This window comes from Glycine soja, chromosome 20 (assembly GCF_004193775.1).
Source record: "Glycine soja cultivar W05 chromosome 20, ASM419377v2, whole genome shotgun sequence".
In the NCBI taxonomy this organism is placed as follows: domain Eukaryota; kingdom Viridiplantae; phylum Streptophyta; class Magnoliopsida; order Fabales; family Fabaceae; genus Glycine; species Glycine soja.
This window is the reverse complement of record NC_041021.1, coordinates 43,262,622-43,287,055: the sequence shown is the minus strand read 5'-3', so window position 1 is coordinate 43,287,055 and position 24,434 is coordinate 43,262,622. Positions and strand designations below refer to the sequence as shown.

Genomic DNA, 24,434 nt, shown 5'->3' with positions numbered 1-24,434 from the left:
TTTTTTAACTGCTATTATAATTATTTATTGTTACCTGTTTTGCGATGATCTTTTGGTTTCATATTATATTAAAAATGTTAAAAGAATTATAGATACATTTGTTGTTATCATAAAAGACGGTGTTTTTGTCCTTTATCCACTACAATAAGAGTGTCTTCAAGTTAACATGTGGAATCGAAGGTAGTAAATTAATTTAATTGAATCAAGATAAGGATAAGATCCCTATCCGGATCATTTACGATTTTGTTTTGTGAGTTGCGATTCAAGGACATCATAATTTGAATATGTCCAAAGTCCAAAATCTATTCTATTGGTGGGTCCCACAGACTCAATGGGTTTGTCTCTCTTCTGCTGGAGGGCTGATAGTGCATGCATGAGTGTCTTCTTGCTTTTGTTTCGCCAAACTCAGCATCCACGTACGTGATTCACCTGAACAGAAAATACGAATCCTCCATATGATGAGACAATTTAGAGCAACTCGATTTCATTTCCTTTCACATTACTATAGAGTACAACAATTTACGTGATTCGATAAGATTGGATCGTTTATTAGCTTGCTCCTTCAAGTTCAGAAATAAATTAAAACTCAAATATATATGACATATATCTGCCTTTAAAATGTTCTTTTTTTATATATAAAATATTAAAGGCAACAATTCAATGAACAATACCCCTTAGATTATCAAACATTTTTTTACCGTTCGTTTTAATAAGATTTTCTTTTATAAAAAATTATATCAATAATTATGATCAGTTAATTAGAAACTTAGAAGTTCTTGAAAAATTATAATGAGAATTTAACAATAATAATTTTTTTTATTTAACAATAATAACTTAAGAGTTCATTTTAATAATTTTTTTATCAATCAATATTAATAGTTAACCAAAGGAATTCAAACTCATGGATCTTTTTATATTTTCTCTTCTTTATTCAACCATGCATCAATCTAATCTTATAACTCATTACTATATATGTTCATCATATGAGAGCATAGTCTTCATGATGATCTCACATCCGCGAGAAGTTGTCTATTCATTAGGAATAAAGAAGCATAGACATGTATCTCTACCTTACTTGACACCTTAAAAGCAAATGATAGATAGGTGATATCTTTTGATGGGAAGAGAGAGATGGAAAGAAAATAAGGTTGTCAAATAAATGTAAAGTGAGTTTTTTTTCCCTGTGAATACATTTTTTCTCTCCTTTTTTTAAAAAAAAATATATCATTTTATAATTTAATTTTTAATGTACACTATTTTGGATTTTATGTTTTGATTTATACCACTTTGTAAATAAACCTGGTTCTTTTTGTTTTTTTATAATTTAAAATATTATAAAATATAAATATTATATTATATTTTTTAATTGTTTTTAAAATTACTTATTTATTAAATTAAATTTTATAAATTTTTTTAAAAGAAAATAATATTATTAAATATAATTATTTTTTTTATTATTTAATTTACTTAACATATTTTTTAAGTAAATATTTTTACTTAAAGAGGACGACAAAGAGTCATCCTATTTTAAGTCACATTCCTATTGAGATGAATGAAGAAAAAAATGAATGAAAAAGTATAAAATAATGTGAAATTTACCTACAACATGATTATAATAGAAACAATTATCCTAACATATCTTTATTTTATTGATAATGTAATATAATGTTCTTCTACAAATAAATTTATTAAACAAAAAGTCTAGTCATTTTTAATTAAATCTAATGACATGAACAAACTAATTATATTTAGTAATATAATTATATTAAAAAATTCATATTTTAAATAAAAATATTTACCTAAAAAATATGTTAAGTAAATTAAATAATTATATTTAATAATATCATTTTCTTTAAAAAAATATATAAAATTTAATTTAATAAAGAATTAATTTTAAAACCTATTAAAAAAATTATATAATATAATATTTTAAATTTAAGAAAAAAAGTCTCATTTATAAAAAGTGATGTGAATGAAAACAGTCTAAACTAATATAAATTGAAAATTAAATTACACAGTGATATATATATATAAAAAAAAAACATGAGAAAGAAATTGTATTCACGGAAAAAAATGATAAACTATCTCTACCGAAGGATGTATGTGTTATAGGAACATAGAAGTTGGAATGAGTAGGGAGTATTTTATTCTCAACATGCTTCGATTATATTGGTTACATTACATAACAACTAGCTAGGAAATCAAAGCTGGAGTAGATGCCACAAAGGTAACAACTAATAACAAGTTGTTACTTATTTCCAATTTTCCATACAAACGTTACAGAGACGGACACATGCATAGATAGCTGATAAATAGTTTGCACGTACGGCTCCCCATATTTCTAATATGGTTTCTTCTGTAAGATGCGGTGCGTAGCTGCAGAGACACTCTCATAAATAGCGTCGGAAACTGCGGTCACAAACCGCATTGCATATTTTGGAACATAATCCTTTATCTGATCGCTGTGATAATTTAAAACATCATGGTACCTGTCCCACAGCATAACTCCTCCATAGTTGGAAGCTTGCTTTACATAGGGAAGCACCTCAGAAATGAGCACCTGTGGTGGTATATAACCACCACTTGGAGCAGCGTCGGGAGATGCTGGTAGTCCAAAGAAAACAGAGTTATTGGGAAGAACATTTGAAGTCCAATCATCCCATGAATTAAAAAGCAATTGAGTATTGCCAGGTGAGTATTGGCATGGAGGGTTATTGTAGAACTGAACGTTTACATGATCGAAAAGACCAGTTTTGATGGCATTGTCGAGGTGGTAATCAGGCATAAAACATTGTGGGGCTGCGGACAAGTAGAAGTAGTGGTCGTTTTGGTGCCTGAGAGCATCTAGTTCCTTGGCAAGGTCGCCCCAATAGAGGTTGGAACCAAGTTCAATGTCGAAATCGATGCCTTCCAATGTTACACTTCCAAGTGGACCGGGTTTGCCACTGAGGAAGTTTTGATAAAGGTAATTGGCAACTTCTTTTGCGTCCTCGGGTGAGCAGAGGGAGTAGGTTCCTTTAGCACCACCGAGGGAAAGGAAGACTTTGACACCTTTCTGCTGGCAGTATTGTATTTGGGGTTCTAGTATGGAACAAGGGTTCCAGTCCCCACAGTGGCCAGCGAAGTTCCATGATGGAGTTATGCCGCAACCAAACGCATTGAGGAAAGCTAGGTTGACAATCTCGAAGTTTCCAGTGTCGCATGTGGAAGTCAAGGTGCCGTCGTCAATGTTTTGGCCCCAGTAGATTGTTATGCCACCAGTAGTACTGGCCTGTGAAGGCTTTATGGTGAAGAAGAATGTTGTTAAGAGAATAAGCATCAACGCTTGCCTTTCGGAAGCCATGTGTATTGGAATGATTTTCTTCGTTTAGCTAGGTTTTTGTAGAAGCAAGAGAACAAAGCAACCTATTTATATAGGATTTTTTTTTAAGGGAAAATTGCAAAACTAGTCCCCTACTTTATCTCTAATTTTAGATTTGGTCTTCTATTTTATTAATTCACGCATTTGGTTCCCCTATTTTATAAAATCGTGCAATGTTGGTTCTAGAGATCACAATTGGACGTTGAATGTTACAAAGGAATGTTGACTACCACGCGTCACGATCTAATTGAATGATGATTGTCACGTGTCATGTTTTGATTAGTCAATAAAAATAACAATGTAATTCATCTTTCATAGAATTGACATTCAATTAGAACATGACACATAGTCGTCTTCATCCAATAAGAACGTAACATGTGTTAGGACTTTGGCAAGTGCACCAAATCGTGACAAGTAGTAAAGCTCGGAAGTCCGAGTATCGTGTCCACAGGGATTTTATTGCACTTTTCCAATACCTCTCAATTTGTAAGTGGGAGTAAAGTAGTAAAGTAGAAATGAAAGTAGGAATAGTAAAGAGTGCTATTACTAAAACAAATAAGAAAAAGGAAAACAATTGATAGAAATGCCAAGACCAGACAAACCCAATTGACCTACGATGCATGTAAGTATGATATTCATTACCAATGAAATGGTGTTAGTTCTACCCACATCTGTTGACTACTTGCCCCTGATGCCTCACGTTGGCAAGCCTATTTTAACTACCTATCTCCCAAATGCCTTTGTGAAGATTCAATAATTAAAATGCATTAAGATTAAGTTCTAGATGTTGCTTAAATGCATGGGCAGTGAGTTATCATTCTATGCCTAGCAATGCTAACCCAATGATTCTTTTCTTTAAATGTTCTATTAGGTGTTACCCTTTCCCAAGCGATTAACCCCTAAAACTGATGCATGCATTGAATCTTAAATATTATTGAGAATTACCCTCTCCCGAGCGATTAAAACCCAAAAAGAGATCTAAGAATGAATGCAAGAGTAAAAGAAAAGAAATAGAACAGAAAAACCTGGAATAAATTCCTTTGCATTGATAACTCTTGAAGCTCATTGTACATCGTTGGCTTTTTAGGCCTGCCAGGCCCTAGCTAGGGGTTTAGCCACTCATGGTCATTGAGGGCTTACAACTGGGAATGAAAGAAAGGCTAGGCTAACAAAACAAAGAATGTAGAGAGGGAAGAAAAACTCAGGCTTGAAGTACTGAGAGTGATGCTCTGAGATGGGATGAAAATTCCTTGGGACTGCCTCTCTATTTATAGTGGCTGAAGTGGGCTTACGGGCCTTCGTAGTTGCGCTCAGCGCCACACCTCGCGCTTAGCGCGTTCAGATCGCGCGCTGGGCGCGCCATGCACGTTGGGCCTGTGCGTCTGTTGGATCGGGCGCTGGGCGCCTGGCTGGGCTTAGCGCGCGTAACGGTTTCCGCCACGCTCAGCGCCTCCAGTTAGTTGCTCGCTTAGCGCCTGATGCGCGCTGAGCGCCCCTATTGGATTGGGCCTGCTTCAGAATTTCTTCTTTTTTTCTTCCTTTCTGTGCCACTTTTGCTAAATGCAACCTTATTTTTCGTATCTGCAACCAGAAATTCCATTTAAATTAATTTTCTCACTTTTAATTACAAATAACTGCTAAATAATTAATTTTAAGCCAAAATTTGACTATTTAACTCCTATAAATTCACAATTATTTAGCAGTTATCAACATGTGACAATTAACGTCATTTGCTAACAGTCAACATCCAATTGTGACCTGGGGATCAACATTGCACGATTTCATAAAATAGGAAGATCAAATTCGTGAATTAAAAAACTGGGAGACCAAATATGAAATAAAAGATAAAATGAGGGATCAATTTTATAATTTTACCTTTTTTTATTCATATTTTGATTTTCTCTTAAATCTACTTTATATTATTATTTGTTTAAGATGGATAGTAAAAATGGAAATGAATTAATGATTAATAATAATATTAATTTTATAAAATTATTATTTTTTAATTATTTATTATTATTTTATCCGTATAAAATAACGTGTATATATAGTGACAATTTTATAATGGAACAAAGCTAGCCATGCAAGAAGAAGAAGTAGGTGGGAATCGGTTGTCTCATTTTGCACGTGTAGCAAAAGAGTGGAATAAGAAAGCTGTCGCTAATTACCATATTATCCTTTTTGATTGAATCCATTTGTGCTTAATTATAGTGTGAGTAGCAGTCACTTCAAAAAATATACAATTATGTGGCAATATTTTTTAATTTTGAAAAATAACCTATCACTTCTAAAAAAAATACAATTATTAGAATAAATTGGAAATAAAAAAAATAGAGACAAAAATTAACTTAAGTGCATAAATAATTTAAATCTATTATGTTAAATTTTTAACATATTATTATATTAACTATGATTTTTAGCCGTTAGACCACCTAATAAATGAATTTCTTGATTTATTTCTTAAAAATTTATTCACAACAATATTTTTAATATCTATTTTATGTTAAATTGCTTTATATTTTTTAATGGCTTGATGGAATATATAAAGAAGTAGATTTTTTTTCCAAATTTTTAAGGATGAACAACATAACCAATTATTATTTTAAAAACTGTCATATTTAAAAGTTTACAAGACTTATGGATTGACTATACATAAACCTCATACGGGCCCATAAAAGGGTTATGGATTACAAATTCATTAACCCGATACGGATTGATAATTCGTATTAGGCTTACAATTTTATAATCCATAATCTATAAGTCCAATATGAGTTGTCGTAGGCCCAATACGAGTTGACAATTGGTATGGCCTTGCCTTAAGGGTTTATCATCGGAAATCCGTAAGCCTCGTATGGTTAGCCTCGTACGGTCTGCCAATCCGTAACGCTCTTACATTATAAAATCTAGTGCTATATATTATTAACATTAATTAAAAGCAATAATCTCATTGGCTAATTATGTCAGTTGGTTAGAGCATGATATTAATAATGATTTTGTGTCACATTCGAGTGTTTCATGGTCCATTAATATAAAATTTTGTTGTAAACAATTTTTTAACAATCAATATCGGGTTTTTCGATTATGAGTCCGTAAGCTCGATACGGATTGATAATTTGTAATCTATATGCGTGTTACGAATGTGTATGAGGGTTTCCGATTGAAAATCCGTAAAGGACATATGATTTGGTGAAAAACACATATATTTAAGTTAAATTATTTTCATGTTATACATGTTTTAGTATAAAAAAATTAATAACTCACAATGTCCCACAATGATTTGTGGTACATATGGTCATAGGTTTGTCATGTTGTTGAACTGTAATTAGTTGTTGTTGGTTGTCATCTTCTCAAATGAGTTTTTGCTTCTATTGTTCTAGGATGATCACGACTTATTAATTGTTGTTGATCAACATGTTGAGCACCTTCAATATTGTCATTGTTGTTATCATTAAGGGACTGAGGAGGTCCACTGGGTCCAACATGTGATTCATGGTGGTGTGGGCCAACATAACCATGTTTATTGGAATACTAGATACGATAAGAAATGAATATATTAAATTTAACACAAAGTAGCTTATAATCTCTTTTTTTTAATTAAATAAATTTAAAATTGTATGCCGAAAATTGTGAAAGTGAGTAACACGCTATTTTTGGATAAATCAAAAATAGTTTTAAAGAAATTAGTAAATTTAAAGTATTCAGTTTTTTTAATTATGATAAAATTTAGAAAATATAAGAAGAAATATTTTTAATTTTTTATATGTTTTAAATAAATTAGTAAATTTTAGAAAACTTAAAGCAGACAAGAACTCTTGGAAGGCCACATATTTACAACCCTTTTTTTTAAATGGTTTTTTTATAATGTTAAAATCAATAATAAAAATATAATTTATTATCATTTATTTTTTAAAATTAATAATTATGATTCTAAAAAATCTCGTATTCCAATAAAAGAAAATAAAAAATGTTAATATAAAAGAATGTAATAGCAAAATAGAGATGCAGACACACATTCGTTTCATTCTCTGGGTTTCCGTTAGTTTTACATTACAGAAGATCAAATTAAAGTTTTTAAAACTAAAGAAATCTAATTTAATTTATCTTAAAAAATTAAGAAACATAATTAAACCTATTAAAAATAAAGAGATCAAAATAAACATAATAAATAAATTAAGAAACATGAAAAATTATTTTATTCAACATTTAATTTTTATAATCAAAATTCAAAAAATATTTTTTTAATTTTTAAAACAACAAATAATTTTAAAAATAGAATGTTACGGTGTATGTTTGCATCAAAAACTTAAAATTAAAGTGAATTATAAATATAAGAAAATTTTCATAAAATTGAAAAATACACGTTATATGTTATTATTTTTTTGTTATTATATTATGTGTTATATAATGCTGATACTAAAAATATTAAAAATAATATTAATTTTTATAAGAAAACTACAATACCCAAATAAAAAACAGAAGCACAAACGCAGAAATATCTATGTTTTTATAATAATAATAATAACGATAATAATAATAGGATGTAAAAATAGTATAATACAGATAATCGTATTATTTACAACAATAATATTTATTCACATGTTGTAACAAGATACAGAAGTTATTAATTTTTTTTATACCAAAACATGTATAATATGAAAATAATTTAACTTAAATATATAATTGTTTTTCACCAAATTACAAGTCCCTTACGGATTTTTGGAAACCCTCATCCACATTTGTAACATGCTTATGGGCTACAGATTATCAATCCGTACCGGGCTTACAAATTCATAATCGAAAAACCCGATAATGATTGTTAAAAATGGTTTACAACAAAATTTTATATTAATGGATCATGAAACTCTCGAATGTGACAATCAAAGTTGCATTTGGAGTCGAGGTCGAGTTTGAGTTTTTTCCAACAGCCAAAATTGCATTTGGGATGGGGGATAAGATTATTAATACTCAATCCAAATCCACCCTCGAAGCCACCTCACTAATAATTAATTTACAAAAATATTCTCACATATATATAACACACTAAAATCTGAAACTATTGAATTTGATTTTATACTACTGTTGGATTATATTTTATGTTATCACGTACAATCTAAAAATATGTTATGGTTGCAATTTAAAATTGTTTTTTTTTTCATTCTATGAAAAATTGTATTTTTTATAAGATTTTATAAACATGTCAGAGGTGCGGCGGGGTGAGAAAAACTCGATCTGTTTTCGCTTAAATGTATTCATTGGGGATAAATCTACACCTTGTTAGGTTTCGAGGCTAGAACAGGAGAAAAATGGAAAGTCAAGGTGGATAAGTAAAATCTGACCTCGACCCACCCTATTGTCAAGCCTAAGCTAGAGGGAGAGAGATTAATCTAATGGCTAAAAATCATGATTAATATAATAATATGTTAAAAAGTTAACATAATAGGTTTTAATTATTTATGCACTTAAGTTAATTTTTGTCTCTATTTTTTTATTTCTAATTTATTTTAATAATTTTATTTTTTAGAAGTGAGAGGTTATTTTTCAAAATTAAAAAATATTACCACATAATTGTATATTTTTTGAAGTGACGGTTACTCACAACAATTAAGCGCAAACGGATCCAATAAAAAAGGATAATATGGTAATTAACAACTTGGCCAACTTTGCATGTCATTCCACTCTTTTGCTACACGTGCAAAATGAGAAGAATTTATGAAACAACTAACAGAGCCAGATCCCACCTACTCCTTGCATTGCTTGCTTTCAATCCAAAGATCCTAATTCCTTCCTTATGATGCCAAAGATATTTCACTTATATATGCTAGACTCCATCTAGGTTCAATTTGGTTTTACTGTTAAAAATCATAGTTAATATAATAATATGTTAAAAATTTAACATAGGTTCAATTTGGTCTTATGGTTAAAAATCATGGTTAATATAATAATATGTTAAAAATTTAATATAATAGATTTAAATTATTTATGCACTTAAATTAATTTTTGTCTCTATTTTTTATTTTCAATTTATTTTAATAATTATATTTTTTTAGAAGTGAGAGGTAATTTTTTTAAATTAAAAAATATTGTCACATAATTATATATTTTTTGAAGTGACAGTTACTCACTATAATTGTAATATGGTAATTAGTAACTTGGACAACTTTATCATTCTACTCCTTTTGCTACACGTGCAAAATAAAAATAATTTATGAAACAACTAACCCAACTGGTTTCCACCTATTCATTGCATCGGTAGCTTTCAATCCAACGGTCCTAATTTCTTTTGTGATTAATAATGGTGAAAGGACAAAAATCAGTGGTTCATATTTGAATTTTGCATCACCCAAAAGAATCTTGACGTCAGCTTAACAGGGACAGCGGAACATCAAAAGTGAAAATTATTTTACATGTGACTTTAAAACTATTATTACAACAATCAACTATTTTATTATACATATAATAATTTGTATCAATATGTAGTTTAATAAGTACTAGACTCAAATTATTTCTTTGAACAATGTTTTAAATTTGAGTTTATAGATAAAAAAGAATGTAATTTAAAGTGAAGATCCTATTAATGGTGTCCAATCATATTTGCTGAAAAAGATTAATCAACATTAAAAAATTATAGATACTCTTCCATCAATATTATGATAATGAAAAAATATATTATAAATTAGTGATAGTGTAAAAAATTATATTTGTTTTCCAATTAAATTCATATGAAATTGTTCAATATATGACCGAGACAAATTAGCCCAATTAAAATATCCAAGTCAGGTTAAATTAAACATTGCTTATCTTGTGCATGTGATCTATTTTTAGCCTACCTTTTCTTGGGTGAAAAAAAAAGTAAGAGGGAAAGAATTTTAAATTTCAATAGAGGATAGTACTATAGTAGCATATAAATTTTATTATAAAAACCAGATTTTTTTTAATTTCCCTTTTAACTAAAAAATCATAAAAAAGCTAAAACTACATTTTCCATTCTTTATATTTTCTTTTCTTCTAGCAAAATACTCCAGTTGATTTATATTTTCTTTTCTTCTAGCAAAATACTCCAGTTGGTCCAGTTGTTTTTGGCATTGAAGGTTGTTGAAGTTTATGTACCCCAGTTTTTAATATTTTTTTATATTATTAATTGATTAAAATTTATAAAATTAGGAGTAGGAGTTTATCAATAAGGAAATGCTTAATAATTTTATATTTCCTAATAAACATTAATCAACAATATAGAACATATTTTCGTTAAAAATGTGTTTCCTATATTTCCCAACTCTATTTTATTAGAAGCATAAAATTTTAATTAGGTTAAATTATTCATTTGATTCCTATAGTTTTATGATTCTTACCTTTTTAGTCCCTATAGTTTATATTTTAATTCTCTTTTGGTCCCTGTAATTTAAAAGTTTTCTTTTTAGTCTTTATAGTTTGCATTTTAATTCTCTTTTAGTCTCTATAGTTTGAAAGTGATATTTTTAGTTTCTATAATTTGTATTTTTATTACCTTTTAGTCTTTACTATAAAAAACATAAAAATAATTAACTACAAATTGGTTATAAATTATCAATTTTTTTATTACAAATTATCTTACGATAAATTAGTTACGAATTACTTGTTAATATTTTTGTAGTTAATTGTAATTGATAGTATTACTCATATTTTGATGGTAAGGACTAAAAGGAAATTAAAATATAAAGTATAAAGACTAAAAAAATCATTTTCAAACTATATGAACTAAAAGAGAATTAAAATACAAATTATAAGGAATAAAAAAACCACTTTTAAAACTATAGGGACTAAAATAAATTTAAAATATAAACTATATGACTAAAAAAATCATTTTCAAACTATAAGGACAAAAATGATAAGATTCTTGAAATTATAGTAATTTAAATTTTTAATTATAAGAAAAGTTGTCTTAATAACATGTGCCTTTACGTTAAATTAAATCAATTTATAAATATCATAACAAGTTATAAATTTTTAAATACATCTATAGTTATTAAAACCATGACTATTTATTCTAGTTGCAGAAACATCTATAGTTTCTCTACCCACAAATAGTATACAGGCGCAGCAAATGTCACTCGAGAGTCGAGAGGAAAAAATTGAGTGACTTGAATTTATATTTCAATTCACTCTTTGACTATATTTTGCTTATAATCCAGTTAAACGCAAAGACTTAGTTATTTTTTTAAAATAGTTTAATAACTTACTAAATAATTAAATCAGTTCGTCTTTGAATTATATGGAATTTGTACAATTCATGTGGCTATAATCCAACCTCAATATAAATGTAATCAAAAGCTTGACTAAAAATATTGTGTAAATTTAGAGAACTTTAGCTAGTTACAAATTTTTAAATTATAGATATTTATTTTAAAATTTTAAAATAGCTCAACAACTCAAATGAATTATGGTAGTGCTTGTAATTGGCATTTTTTTTCTCTCCCTATTTTTCTTTATTAGAAAAGTAACTAAATTACTGTTTTATTTTTGTTTACTATTATTTATTATGGATCTAAATTAATTTTGGCAAGCCTAACCACTTGTTTCACGAGTGCAAATGGTTTTCACATGTGGCTGGAGTGGTTAAGGTGGTCGTGTTTCTGCACAATACTCCATGCATTATGTGGGGCGTGATCCGTTTCAATAGTTTAATGGCCTATCATGCATGGAGCAGGGTGGCAAGTGATTTGGTTTGTGGAATTGCGGTGATGTAGTCTGTTTGGAAAGCTCGTATTGTAGTGTTCTAATTGAAAGCTATGCACATTTCATGATATGGTAGAGACTCTCAAGCTTACTTCGTGGAATTGGCTTAGGTTTAGCTACTAATTACATGGCCTTTCACATAGTTCGGGCAGCCAAAATGGTATTACACGGGTTGCGGAGTTGGCATTTGTTGAGGGAAGAGTATGGTTGGAGCCTGTGGTGGTGACTAATGTGGGGTGAGAATTGTGTATGAATACAATAAATAACCTAATTTGGTGTAACGAGTGAATAGTAACAACTACCAGTATGACAAAAACTAAAGCCCATATCAAATAAAATCCTTGAGCAGTGAAAACTTCCCAGCACTTAATTCATTTGGGTCTAGTTGATTCCAACTTTTCAAGCTGAACTTCATCTGGGTTTGGATCATATATCCCCTATACACTTTCTTAACAAGGGATGATGCAGTCTATTCAATCCGTTTTCCCAGATGCATGTAATTATATCCTTTTTGGAGTTCAAAACTCAAAAGTGCTTCTCACATATGGAACCGCATCCATATTAAAGAGTCTAACTAATCAGCCAACAAGTTAATCAAGAATAGATTTCAATTACTTGTACACTTCAAATTTTTTTACTTTCCATCGGATTTTCTTTCTTTTCATTTGTTAGCTAACAGTGCTTTCTATATTCTTTGCGTTTTTGGCAGTCAAAATCATGATGCGACTGTAAAAAATCAGAAACAACAAAAGGGTTGCTTCAGTGTGACTGAAAAAAAAAAATTAATTCTGCTTCACCGTGCTGCATATCCAAACACAGGCTATATTTATTCCCTATAGGATTCTAATAGGGTTTTGTTAATCCCCTTCCTTAAAAAAAACTAAACTAATTGACATTTTCAAAAGTTCCCTCCTCTCTCAATTTATTCTGCTGTAACTCGTTCCCATATAAAGTTGATTAGATTAAAGAAAGACACTTCATAATTATACATAAGCAAAAATTTTTCTTCATGTACTCCTAATTAATTATTCCATACTTGCATTGTAATTCAATCATATCTAATTCTTATGACGATGAATATACACCAAACAGTAATTTTTTCCTTCTTATATTATAACAATGAATACACCAAGTTGACCAAGCCTCGCCAATCCGGGCGTTGACCCTTCTCATCATATACCTTCCCCATAATACACAAAGCACTTGCAGACATTGTGGACTGGTTTGTCAATTCTATTACGCTCCTTCTGACTTCTGCTGTAGTTAACTATTCTAATTAAGGTAACTGGCTCTGTGTGTGGTTCATGCGTCATGTAATTAAATGTAATCGAGTTTTTTTTTTTTGTTCAAATGTAATCAAATCGAGTATACTAGTTTCCGCTGTTTAAAGCAAATAGTACAATTTACAAACCGCGTTGAACACAATAATAAGATCATTCATCTGGCCGTTGATAAACATAAACATAGTAGTGATATTAATGACAGTGGATATACTATACTTCGGACCCCACAGATTAATTGACAAATAAGTGAGTTGTTTTTCCACTAGGAAATGACATCTCTTTGGTCAACACCTTAGTTCCAATCTTCAAACTTTTGTGAAAAGCCAACCTTGGCTTTATAAATATCAAAACTGCAAAGAACTCTTCACAACACACCAAAGGGTGAAGAAAAAAAATGGCCAAAAGCAAAAACTCTCATGCTTTGCCTCTTCTCCTTCCCACTCTCTTCTTCACTCTTCTTGGAACCTCTCACGCCGGTGGCATAGCCATCTACTGGGGCCAAAACCGGAACGAGGGCACCCTCTCAGAAGCATGTGCAACAGGCAAATACTCACACATAAACATAGCCTTTCTCAACAAATTCGGCAATGGCAAAACCCCAGAAATGAACCTTGCTGGTCACTGCAACCCCACAACCAATTCCTGCACAAAGTTCAGCTCTGAAATCAAGGACTGCCAAAGCAAAGGTATCAAGGTGTTGCTTTCAATAGGTGGTGGCATTGGAAGCTACACTTTGGCTTCAGTAGAAGACGCAAGAAACGTTTCAACGTTTCTGTGGAACACTTTCTTGGGAGGCAAGTCATCTTCAAGGCCACTAGGTGATGCTGTGTTGGATGGCATTGATTTTGACATTGAACTTGGCTCAACACAAAACTATGAGCACCTTGCACGTTTTCTTAAGGCGTATAGTGGGGTTGGGAATAAGAGGGTGTACCTAGGTGCTGCTCCTCAGTGTCCAATTCCTGATAGGTTTTTGGGCACTGCCCTTAACACTGGCCTATTTGACTTTGTTTGGGTTCAGTTCTATAACAACCCTCCGTGTCAGTATGCTAATGGGAACATCAATAAACTTGTAAGTTCTTGGAAGCGTTGGACTAGTACAGTGCCTGCTGGGAAGATATTCTTGGGGTTGCTGGCCGCTAGGGCTGCGGTTTCGTTCCGGCCGAAGTGTTGACGTCTCGGATCCTGCCGGTGATTAAGCAGTCACCAAAATATGGTGGGGTGATGCTGTGGTCAAGATTCTTTGATGTCCAGAACGGGTATAGTACTTCAATTGTTGCCAGCGTGTGAACTGTGAAGAGTTGCAATTAGCCGATGATTTTTTTTTTTGGTTATTGTTAGCAACCAGGTTCACGAAGAAGAAGATAACACTCATGAAGATGCTTCTGTTGTGCCCACGAGACCCGCACGTGCTATAACTAAGCCTAGATACTTACAGGATTATGTTAATTAGCTACTCATGCATTCACGAGTTAACTCACACATACACTCCCGAGTCAACTCACACATTCACGAGTTACACATGCATGCATGCATGCTTCTTACCCATTAAAGCACGTGCTGATAAAGCTGTTAGGAGTTTGTTAGATCTTTGCATTCCGTTACACGCTTGTATCTCAGCAATATATAGGTGCTGAATATTCCATAATAATAATAAGAACAAGCTTCCAAAAATTTAGTTCCAGGAGGACCCTACCTCGAATAAGGGAACCCTATCTCTCTCCTCACTTCTCTTCCCTCCCTCTAACTCCGCCGTGAACGTAACAGTTATCTTCCAGTTGTAGTTTTAAAATCAATAATTATAAGGAAAAGAATAATGTTGTACTTTTGCAAAGTGGTGTGTTGTTATCAGCAATTGTGGCCGATGAATATATTGCAGTTTGGTTTCCTTTATTTGTTTTGTGGTGGCTTTTAGCTCTCATTATTGGCTACTTTGTGTAAACTTTTAAATAACAGAAACACCATTTTGAATCAACTTAAAAAGATAAAAGACTAAAATAAACTTTTTAAAAGATGAAGGGTTCAAAAGATCATTTAGCCTATTTTGATTGAACAGAGCAGTTAATGAGGAAAGACAATGAAGATTTATTTAGACCTGAGGAGCCCTTGGCTTAAATCATGCTGCAATTCTCCAATTATCATATACGTTAACATGAAAGAGTTTTTATATTGTTTTAGTAGAAAACAAGCACGGGAGATGTTAGCTAATGAAATCCATATCAAGGAATTTAACGGGTGTAATGGGGGAAAGAACAGAGTCGCAAGTGAACTTCAAAAGTTTCGGTTAAGAAAGCATCTCTTACTAAAAAAAAATCAAATTTAGGGACTGAAAATCGAGACTAGCCCAACCCCACGTTGAAATATTCCACACAGCTTATGAAATACTACATTAGAAGCAACATATAAAGCAAGTTTATATTTCATTAAACGCAACTCAGAAGGCCTAATAAGTCGGATGTTGATGTTAAAGCATCTCAACGAATGACTCATTCGTGCATGGAAGCGTTTCCAATTCCAATTTCTGACCAAAATTTCAATGCCATGAAAGCACTAACACCTGTCCATGCTAAATATATAACAATTAAAATGTTAACTAATGATAAGTGATAACAACAGGGCAATAATTAAACGAAGAAAAGATGAAACCTAGTGAGCAAACAACCGACTAAAAAGCAAGATTGGTATCAACCCATCAAAGATAAATATATATTATGTTGCTCTAAAATTAAATATATCCTGAAAGTCTTGACTGTTCGAAACAACACATGGGTAGCTTGCTGCCTTTTGCAAGTGTTTCTTGCCTTCAGCATATATATATATATATATATATATATATATATATATATATATATATATATATATATATATAGAAACAACACGTATATTATATAAGCATAAAGAAAAAAAAAGAAGGAATAGGGGAATAGTATGATAAGTGTCTTCTGACCACTCATGTTTGTGTATTTTTGGCATCAAAAGAATGAATTCAGTTGGAGGCTTCCAAACAACAAAATTTATTCATCGACTCCAGCGTGCATTTGACCAGTTAATCAAATATCATCTTAGAGCATAAAAGTTTACCAAGAAAATTTTGTTGTCCAAAACTCCAAATTCAATACTAGCATCATCTTTTATAGACCAATCCTATCTAAGTTATGCATAAAAGCCTTCTTACTTTTCTAAGATGATCGTGAGCTAAGCACCGTCGTCTTAAAAATGTACCTTTTTAAGATAATCCTTAACTCACGTCTGTCTTAGATCTTTCTAAGATAGTCGTTAGTTAATCACCGTCTTAGAAGATCACATATATTTCTAAGACGGTTTCTTATAGAATCGTTATCGAAAGTCTTAACTTTTAACGACGTTAGCTTCAAAGACAGTTCAAAATCATCTTTATATATTGTTTTTCATCGTCCTCGTTTATCTTTTTTGTAGTAATGCTTGTCTTATTTTCTGTTCTTTTCTTTTTATAGAAAAAAAGTGTTTAAATAATAAAAATAATGTTTTCTAATAACTTTCTTACTTTCATTACATTTAATACATTCTTTTAACAAGAAATTAAAAGAATATATATACATAGCACTTGCATGCAGCATGTAATAGTAGTTAAAAGAATATATATACATAGCACTTGCATGCAGCATGTAATAGTAGTTTGATTTGATATCTTCATTTTGTTATTTACAGATCCTCCGAATAAGTTTTGATGTATTTATTGGATAGGAAATGAGTTAGTAATTCACATAGGGAGACCAACCAATGGGAGGAAATGTATAGGTTTTAAATTATGAGAAACGTGGACTATCTGATATTCAAGAAGAGGCTGCAGGATAAGAGAGTTAATATTTAGAAAAATTATATACACATTCATTTTTTTTAATCTTATTTCCACTTCACTTTCTTCCTTCCTATTTTATCTCATTTCTGCTTTATTTTCCTTTTCATTTCTTTGTTTTTCAATAATCATTTATCACATTTATCGATTCCTCAGCAAAATGAATTTTTTTTATCACTTTTTCTATACATTCTTTTTACTTTACTATCTTTTTTCCTCTTTTAATCTCGAGAATAATTATACTCGTACACTCTATTGTTGAGGTGTAAGTGAAAAAGTAATTGATAGAACAAGGATAGTAGAAGATATCGATGGATGGCATAAATGACAGTGCGACATCATGATTAATGCTGAAAGCTACGGTGGATGCTTATTTATAAAGTATACCTAGGGATGTAGGCATCTAGCTCAATTTTTGTTGTAAATATTTTAGTAGCTAGTTCAATTCTTACGTATAAAAATAAATAAATCATATGGTGTTGACTATTAACTCTTAAGGAGACTATATTTTGATAGTGTATAAAATATGAATGATGTGCTTAATTAACAAGTAAAGTTGTTTTTTTAGAGGAACTAGTAAACTTTTACTCGTAAAAAGTAATTTATGAAATATGCATGTTTGAAAAAATTATAGTAATATATAAAATTATTCATGTTATGTAAAAAATATTTTTTTTACAATTTATTAATAATTTTAAAAAATAAAGATTGCATGACATGAAATTGAAATAAAATCAACTTATTACATAATATTTAATTTTAAAAACCTAGATTCCACCGAATTAGCTTTGGACTGAAATAGGTTATCAAAACCAAGATAGGTCTTAAAACGCCTACACCAACAATTTGAATAAAAAATTGCCTCAAAGAAACGAAAAGAAAAGAAAAATCACATTCTAAGGCTAAAGCGTGCTACAAACCTTTAAATAAAAATGGTTACAATGGTTAATCTTCGTTGTCATAATTTAATAATATAATGTATGAGTAGGACCCGTGATGTGTCACAAGCCTATTTTAAAATCTAAATATTAAGAAATTTAAATTAAAATAATATTCATACAAATTTTTACAATATCTACACATTTCTTTTTCACCCTATCTCCACCGTATCACCTTATTTATTACACATTACTTTCTCCTCTCTTCCTATTTCTCTTCATTGTGTATAACTTATAGTAAATCATTTACGTCTAAATAACATATCTCTTAAATAAATTGAGAAAACCAACCTTTAAATAGGTAAACGTATACTTTGCTTTCCTCGAATAAAAGGATCACGAGTAAACTTGTAGGTTAATTTACCAAATAGACCCTGACGTTAACAAAATCAAATTTAAAACCGAAATGCTTGATCCTGATAAGCATATTCCATACGACTTATGAAATGAATGACACAAGCGAAAGCAAATTAACATCATATTATTAATGATAGTCAAATATAAGGCCTACTAATTTGGATACTAAATATAACAATCAATTATTAAGTCAGTGACTCGGTGGTCCACTCCAGGATGTGGCTGAAAGCATTTTTCATTGCAATTTCTAATCAAAATTTCAATGACACTATCATATGTCTAATGTCCGTGATAAATATAGAACAATCACCAAAAAAATAATGATAACAAGAAAGTAATAAATGAAGAAAAAAAAAAAAACCTAGGCAACAAACAAACAACTAAAATGCTACTGGACTTATCAAATTGGCATCAACCCACCAAAAGGGAACATGCTCTTCTAAATTAAAATGTAGTGTCCTGAAAGACTGAAACTTAATTCATAGCCATCTTCACCTTTTTATTTTGTTTACACTGTTCGGACCTGGATATTGTGAGTGGATTGGAACCTCCATATGGGTTGCGTGCCACTTTGTACTAGTGCTACTTCTTCTCCTGATTTCACCATTCCTTGCTTCTGTAATGGAAACAACAAAAATGATCATTAAAAAAAACTAAAACTAAATAAAAAGGGACTATTAGTCACGTGAATGTGTTTAGGACATAACATAATATGCAGTCCTATAGTTTAGTTCTTACAGAACCAGCTGACAATTCTATTAGCAAGTGCAAATGAAGCATTTGCTTATTTACCAGTAGCAAAACGGTTAATATAAAGCGTAAAAGTCCGATGTTAAAGTATTCAATTATGATGCATATGAATGAAATGGTTAAATGTTTAATTGTAAGAAGCACCCTCAATAGTATGAGGGCGAGAGGAAAGCTGTGTTATAATTTTAAAACCATGCAAACAACTTTAATTTTGTTATAAGTACTCTGAACCTGGTTATATGCTTCTATAGGTGACATTTCAATACTGAAGATATCCTCCAAACATTACCTGCAGCAAATCCAAGGCCCTTGTGAAAGTCTCTTCAGCATCTTCAGAGAATTCCATGTAAATAGGACAGACTCCTTGATACAAAGCCAACCTCTGTTGTATCCTCTTTCTGCATGGCCAGTAAAATTAGGTAAAGGTTTTCAACTAAATACATACTTTCATATTTTATAAGTCAACAAAGAATCAGTTTTATTTGTTACTAAGCACAGACATTCGATTAAGAAAATGATAATACTAATTATTAATGGAAAATATTGATAACAACGGAATCCAAATACCCAACACATTTTGGAAGAATCTCTTAAAAGGTGCTTAGGCACAGATGCATTTTGCTACTAAGTTAGGTTCATGTTTAACTATTATCTTCTGTAGTTTTCTTTTTTAAAAAATATCTTATGGTATCAAGAGAAAGGGAAAAAAAGTAACTTACTGATCTGTAAAAGCAAATATGGTGCCTGAAGGTCGATAGTGGCTCAAAAGGATAGCCATGAAGCCTGATCTAGTGAAGACAACAGTTGAGGTTCCAAGGGTATTAGACATCATGGTTGCATGGTAAGCAAACATCTCACTCATGTGGTTCTACACAGTACAAAAAAAATCACATTTCAGTACCAACAGTAAAACTAGAACACAATGATTAAAAAAAAGTCAGAGTCATTGAGTTTAAATTTCAAACCTTGAATACTTGACCAATATTTGGTGGCATTTGACCACCAGGTATAGTGGCTTCTGTCCGTAATGCTACGGTGTGCATTACTTTCACGGCTTTTAGTGGGAACCTGCATTATAATAAATGTAATTATTATTTTCACTTCCCATGAATGCTCTTGCTTTAGATTAGTCTTCCAAGTCATTAAGATGCACTAAACCATCTATTGATACTCAAGCATGTAAAATTGCAATATATACTCTCAACTATACACATTATTAAAACCTAAATTTTTAAGGAAACACAAATTTGATTGTGATATTTCCTGTCCTTTGTAAGAACTCAAATAGGAGAACATCACCTGCCAAGGTAATTGGACACTTTGAGGCATGGAATTATTACTTACTTTCCATGAGCAGTTTCCCCAGAAAGCATTATTGCATCAGAACCTTCTCGAACAGCAATTGCAATATCGGATACCTCGGCTCTGGTTGGTGTCGGGTGAACAATCATGCTTTCCAGCATATTTGTTGCCACAATAACGGCCTTTCCCATGCTACGACATATGGTGATTATTTCTTCCTACACTAGCAGGCATTGTGATCTTAAAAAGAACTCAAATTGATATCCAGTTATGGAAGTAATACCAACTAATACTTATCTTTACCATTAATCTCATTTCTGTTTAAAAGGACCATACCTGCAAAAGTGGAACCTCTTCAATAGGGAGTTCTGCACCAAGATCTCCTCTTGCAACCATGGCCTAAACAGGATGGAAAAAGTAGACAGTTCAACATCAACAATCAGCAAACAAGTGCCCAAAAACTTAATCCACGATCTCTAAACAAAACACACTCAGTACCAAAGGCTTCTGTTTTTATAATATGGGCTAAATCATCCCTATTTTCCAGAATCAGGCAGTAACTATAAAGTAAATAACGTGAGGATTAGATTAGCACCCCATCAGACGCTGTAATAATTGAATGCAAGTTTGGTATAGAGTCTGCACTTTCAATTTTTACAATGACGTGTATATCAGCATCACAGCCTGCAGCGTTGAGTGGACAATTTATCACATTTTGAAATAATTAGAGAAATTAATCAGATGGACTAATTAAAAAAAATACAAGTATCTTGAATATTTACTTTTCAAATAATTCTTCAGTTCATGAACTACTTGTGCATCCTTAACAAAAGAAACAGCATAGAAGTCAACTTTGTTATCCACTCCAAATTTGATGTCATCCCAATCCTTCTCTGTAGCAAATCAACACAAATATTATATGTCCTTGGGAAACCAACAAAACCTTAATCCTCACCCATTTGCCAGTACCCAAACATATGGAGAGGCATGTAGAAGAAATGGTTTAAAATTAAAAAAACAATCAAGTATAGGAATAATGATCCAGAATCTAACCAGTTATGGAAGGCAGTGTTGCACTTTTTCCTCTAACATTCAAATGTCTCCTTGACTTGAGCTCTCCTCCATCAACAACTTCACATTTCACAGAATCCTCTGTCTTAGACTTAACCACCAAAGACATCATACCACCTACATCATACACAAATAGTATACATCAAAGACCCGGTATTAACTCTTTCCGAGATAAATAGGATACTAAAGATATTGCCCAATAATGTTAAATATATAATAAATACATTATGTAAAGCATTGTCTCTTGTTATCATAGTCTTCTTTAGAAAAACATAAATACATCTTCCAACAGTTTGGTTGGATGATTCATGTTATGTTGACTGAAACTTTTATGAGTAAATTATAATCAATGATTTATGGATCTAACAGAAGCTTGTGACTCTGCATAAGTAAGGATAAGAAAAAAAATTTAATAACTTAAGATGAAATTATTTTTGTTCATGTAATGGTTCTTTTATTCTCAACCCAAAACCATGTTCATAAAATCTAACAACTAATCATGATTCAGGGAAATACAAACGGATCAAGATGCATAGACAAGTTATAACATATTTGCACCAGAAGGCCACAATGCTACACTGCCTTGAAGACTCATCCCTTAGGTCATAATTTTTTCAGAGATTAGGTGACTTGCCCTTGTTACAGTACACAAAATTAGCTAAGGTTAAAGAAAATCACAAAAGAATAAATTAGTCCCATGTTTGGTGGCTTATCAACCCACGAGCATAACAAATTGTTTATATTTCAAACATTTTTACCAATCAGTTGGTTGCCATACCATCAACAAGAAGCATGTCTCCCACATCCACATCATTGACGAAATCGTCATAGTTCACACTAACACAATCTGCAGTTCCAACACCCCTCCGGATGGTAAAAGTGAATTCCTGCCCAGTTGTTAAATTGATTGGTTGTGGCAAATCCCCACTCCTAACCTCAGGACCCTGAAAAGAGAGAAAAATGAATTATCAGCTGACATGAAAACTAAACTGTGACCAAAGAAACATGATACGAACAAAGTAATCTTAAAAGGCAATAACTTGAAGAAAGAACTTAATTATCACCTTGGTATCAAGCATAATTGCAATTACGTTGTCCTTGGATTGAGCATTATATTCTTTAACCAAATCAATAATTTTCTGATGAGAAGCATGGTCTCCGTGAGACATATTCAATCGGGCAACATTCATCCCAGCCTCAGCCAGCTTCCAAATCATTTCCCTGGTGTTGGTAGAAGGACCAATGGTGCAAACAACCTTTGTCTTCCTCCTAAACGTGGGTTTTGACCACATTCCAACAGAAGTGTCGCCAAGTTGCTGCATACCACGCAAGTGCTGCAACTCTTCCTCAATCTATTCTCCACATCACGAAAAGGGTTACAACTCACACCAATTTTCTCAACCAGCTCCATTTATTTCATGGAGAATCCATTTGGAACAAATCTTGTGTGCCACATCAGTTTCAATAAAAAATTTGCCTTTCAAAAAAAAATTATGGAGAATCCTCAACATACACTACTTCCTCTTCCATCTCATTTGCACACAATTTTCTTCTTATCTCTATCTTCCTTTTATATCACATCACATCTGTCACTTTCTGTCCCCAATTTTTTTTCTTCCTATCTCTCCCTTCTTTCCACCCAATTCACCCCAAAAGTGTACGTTTATCATTACTCTACTTCTATTTTGGGTTGAGTAATGATGTATGCAACTTACATATTACATACACCAGATTAACACTCTTAATTTCACTTCTTATCACATTATGTCACCTATCACATCTACATTTCTCTCTCTCTCTCTCTTCTATCTCTTAATTAATCTCTCGGTGTAGATTAGCGCAACTGTCCATGATTTTTCATCTTGGGTCCTTCCCACCAAAAATATCAAATTGTCTCACTCCCCCATCATTTTTATTTGGCAAACTTGCAGTGAGAGAGAGAAAAAGCACGCACCTTTGAATCATCCTCGGGTGACACGGGAACAACTTTAGCGGGTGCAGATTTCCTCGCATTGACGAGGCAACTTCGGGAGCAAACTTTGGAGGGGTTGTTCCTTTGTGCTCCGAACAATTTGGAAGCAAAAGTTGGAGGCTTCAACAACGTTTGGGCCCTGTGGTGTGCAGATCCTGAGGTGGGGCGCGTGAGGGAGGAGTGAATGGATCGAGTGGCCACTACCTGAGACATTGTTAGAAAGAGAGAGAGAGAGAGAGAGAGAGAAGTAGAGTTGAAGGGGATTGGGCGTGAAGAATAAAAGGGTGAAGAAGAGGGTGCGAAGAAGAAGGTGGAATTGAAGGTTTTGGAGAAGTCGCCGTTATGTTCGGCAAAGGTCAGGTTATGAGGCAAACATAAAGTGGGAGGGACACAAGACACGACACCTATTAGTTTGTATCGAACTGACCACTATCAATGCTATGTTTGCTGACTCCCCAAACTAAAAAAACTATAGCCTTGAAAATGAGCATTGTAATCTTGATGTCGTTTTTTTTTTTTTTTTTTACATTTTTTGTTGTATTTTTTTTTTTGGATGTTGTATTTTGTTAAAATATTCACTTTTGCGTGATAAATTACTGATAATGATGTTTTAAAAAGGAAATACAGAGAGACATATAGATATGTGTATGATTTTTTTAAAAAAAATAAATAAAGGAAGATGGGTCTTTTTACACTAAGCATCACTTCAAGAGTAGAAATTAATTAAAGATTGCTTGCAATCAACAATGTTCTATTTTAATGGAAAAAAATGTTCTTGTTTTAATAAAATATTCCAAAGTTTCAATCTTTGTTCCATTTTAATTTTTTTAATACTGTTCTTAAGATTTTTTAC

At 31.7% G+C, this 24,434-nt stretch overlaps 2 protein-coding genes and 1 pseudogene across 2 annotated transcripts; 1 reads left to right on the top strand and 2 right to left on the bottom strand.

The window, feature by feature from the left end:
- Positions 1 to 2,119: 2,119 nt before the first annotated feature.
- On the bottom strand, positions 2,120 to 3,394 carry LOC114402509 (acidic endochitinase-like). The gene has a single exon (XM_028365113.1). It carries the CDS (start codon positions 3,341 to 3,343, stop codon positions 2,342 to 2,344), a length of 1,002 nt encoding a protein of 333 aa, XP_028220914.1. The 5' UTR covers positions 3,344 to 3,394; the 3' UTR covers positions 2,120 to 2,341.
- Positions 3,395 to 13,686: 10,292 nt separating this feature from the next.
- LOC114402797 lies at positions 13,687 to 15,117 on the top strand (annotated as a pseudogene).
- A 3,586-nt stretch (positions 15,118 to 18,703) lies between these two features.
- LOC114403515 (plastidial pyruvate kinase 2-like) lies at positions 18,704 to 23,996 on the bottom strand. Its single transcript, XM_028366531.1, has 12 exons — positions 23,564 to 23,996; positions 22,674 to 22,961; positions 22,388 to 22,553; positions 21,592 to 21,726; positions 21,321 to 21,431; positions 21,134 to 21,222; positions 20,875 to 20,937; positions 20,581 to 20,756; positions 20,202 to 20,304; positions 19,956 to 20,104; positions 19,526 to 19,634; positions 18,704 to 19,102 (listed from the first exon to the last, which is right to left on the bottom strand). Exons 1-12 carry the CDS (start codon positions 23,792 to 23,794, stop codon positions 18,995 to 18,997), a joined length of 1,728 nt encoding a protein of 575 aa, XP_028222332.1. The 5' UTR covers positions 23,795 to 23,996; the 3' UTR covers positions 18,704 to 18,994.
- Positions 23,997 to 24,434: the final 438 nt, after the last annotated feature.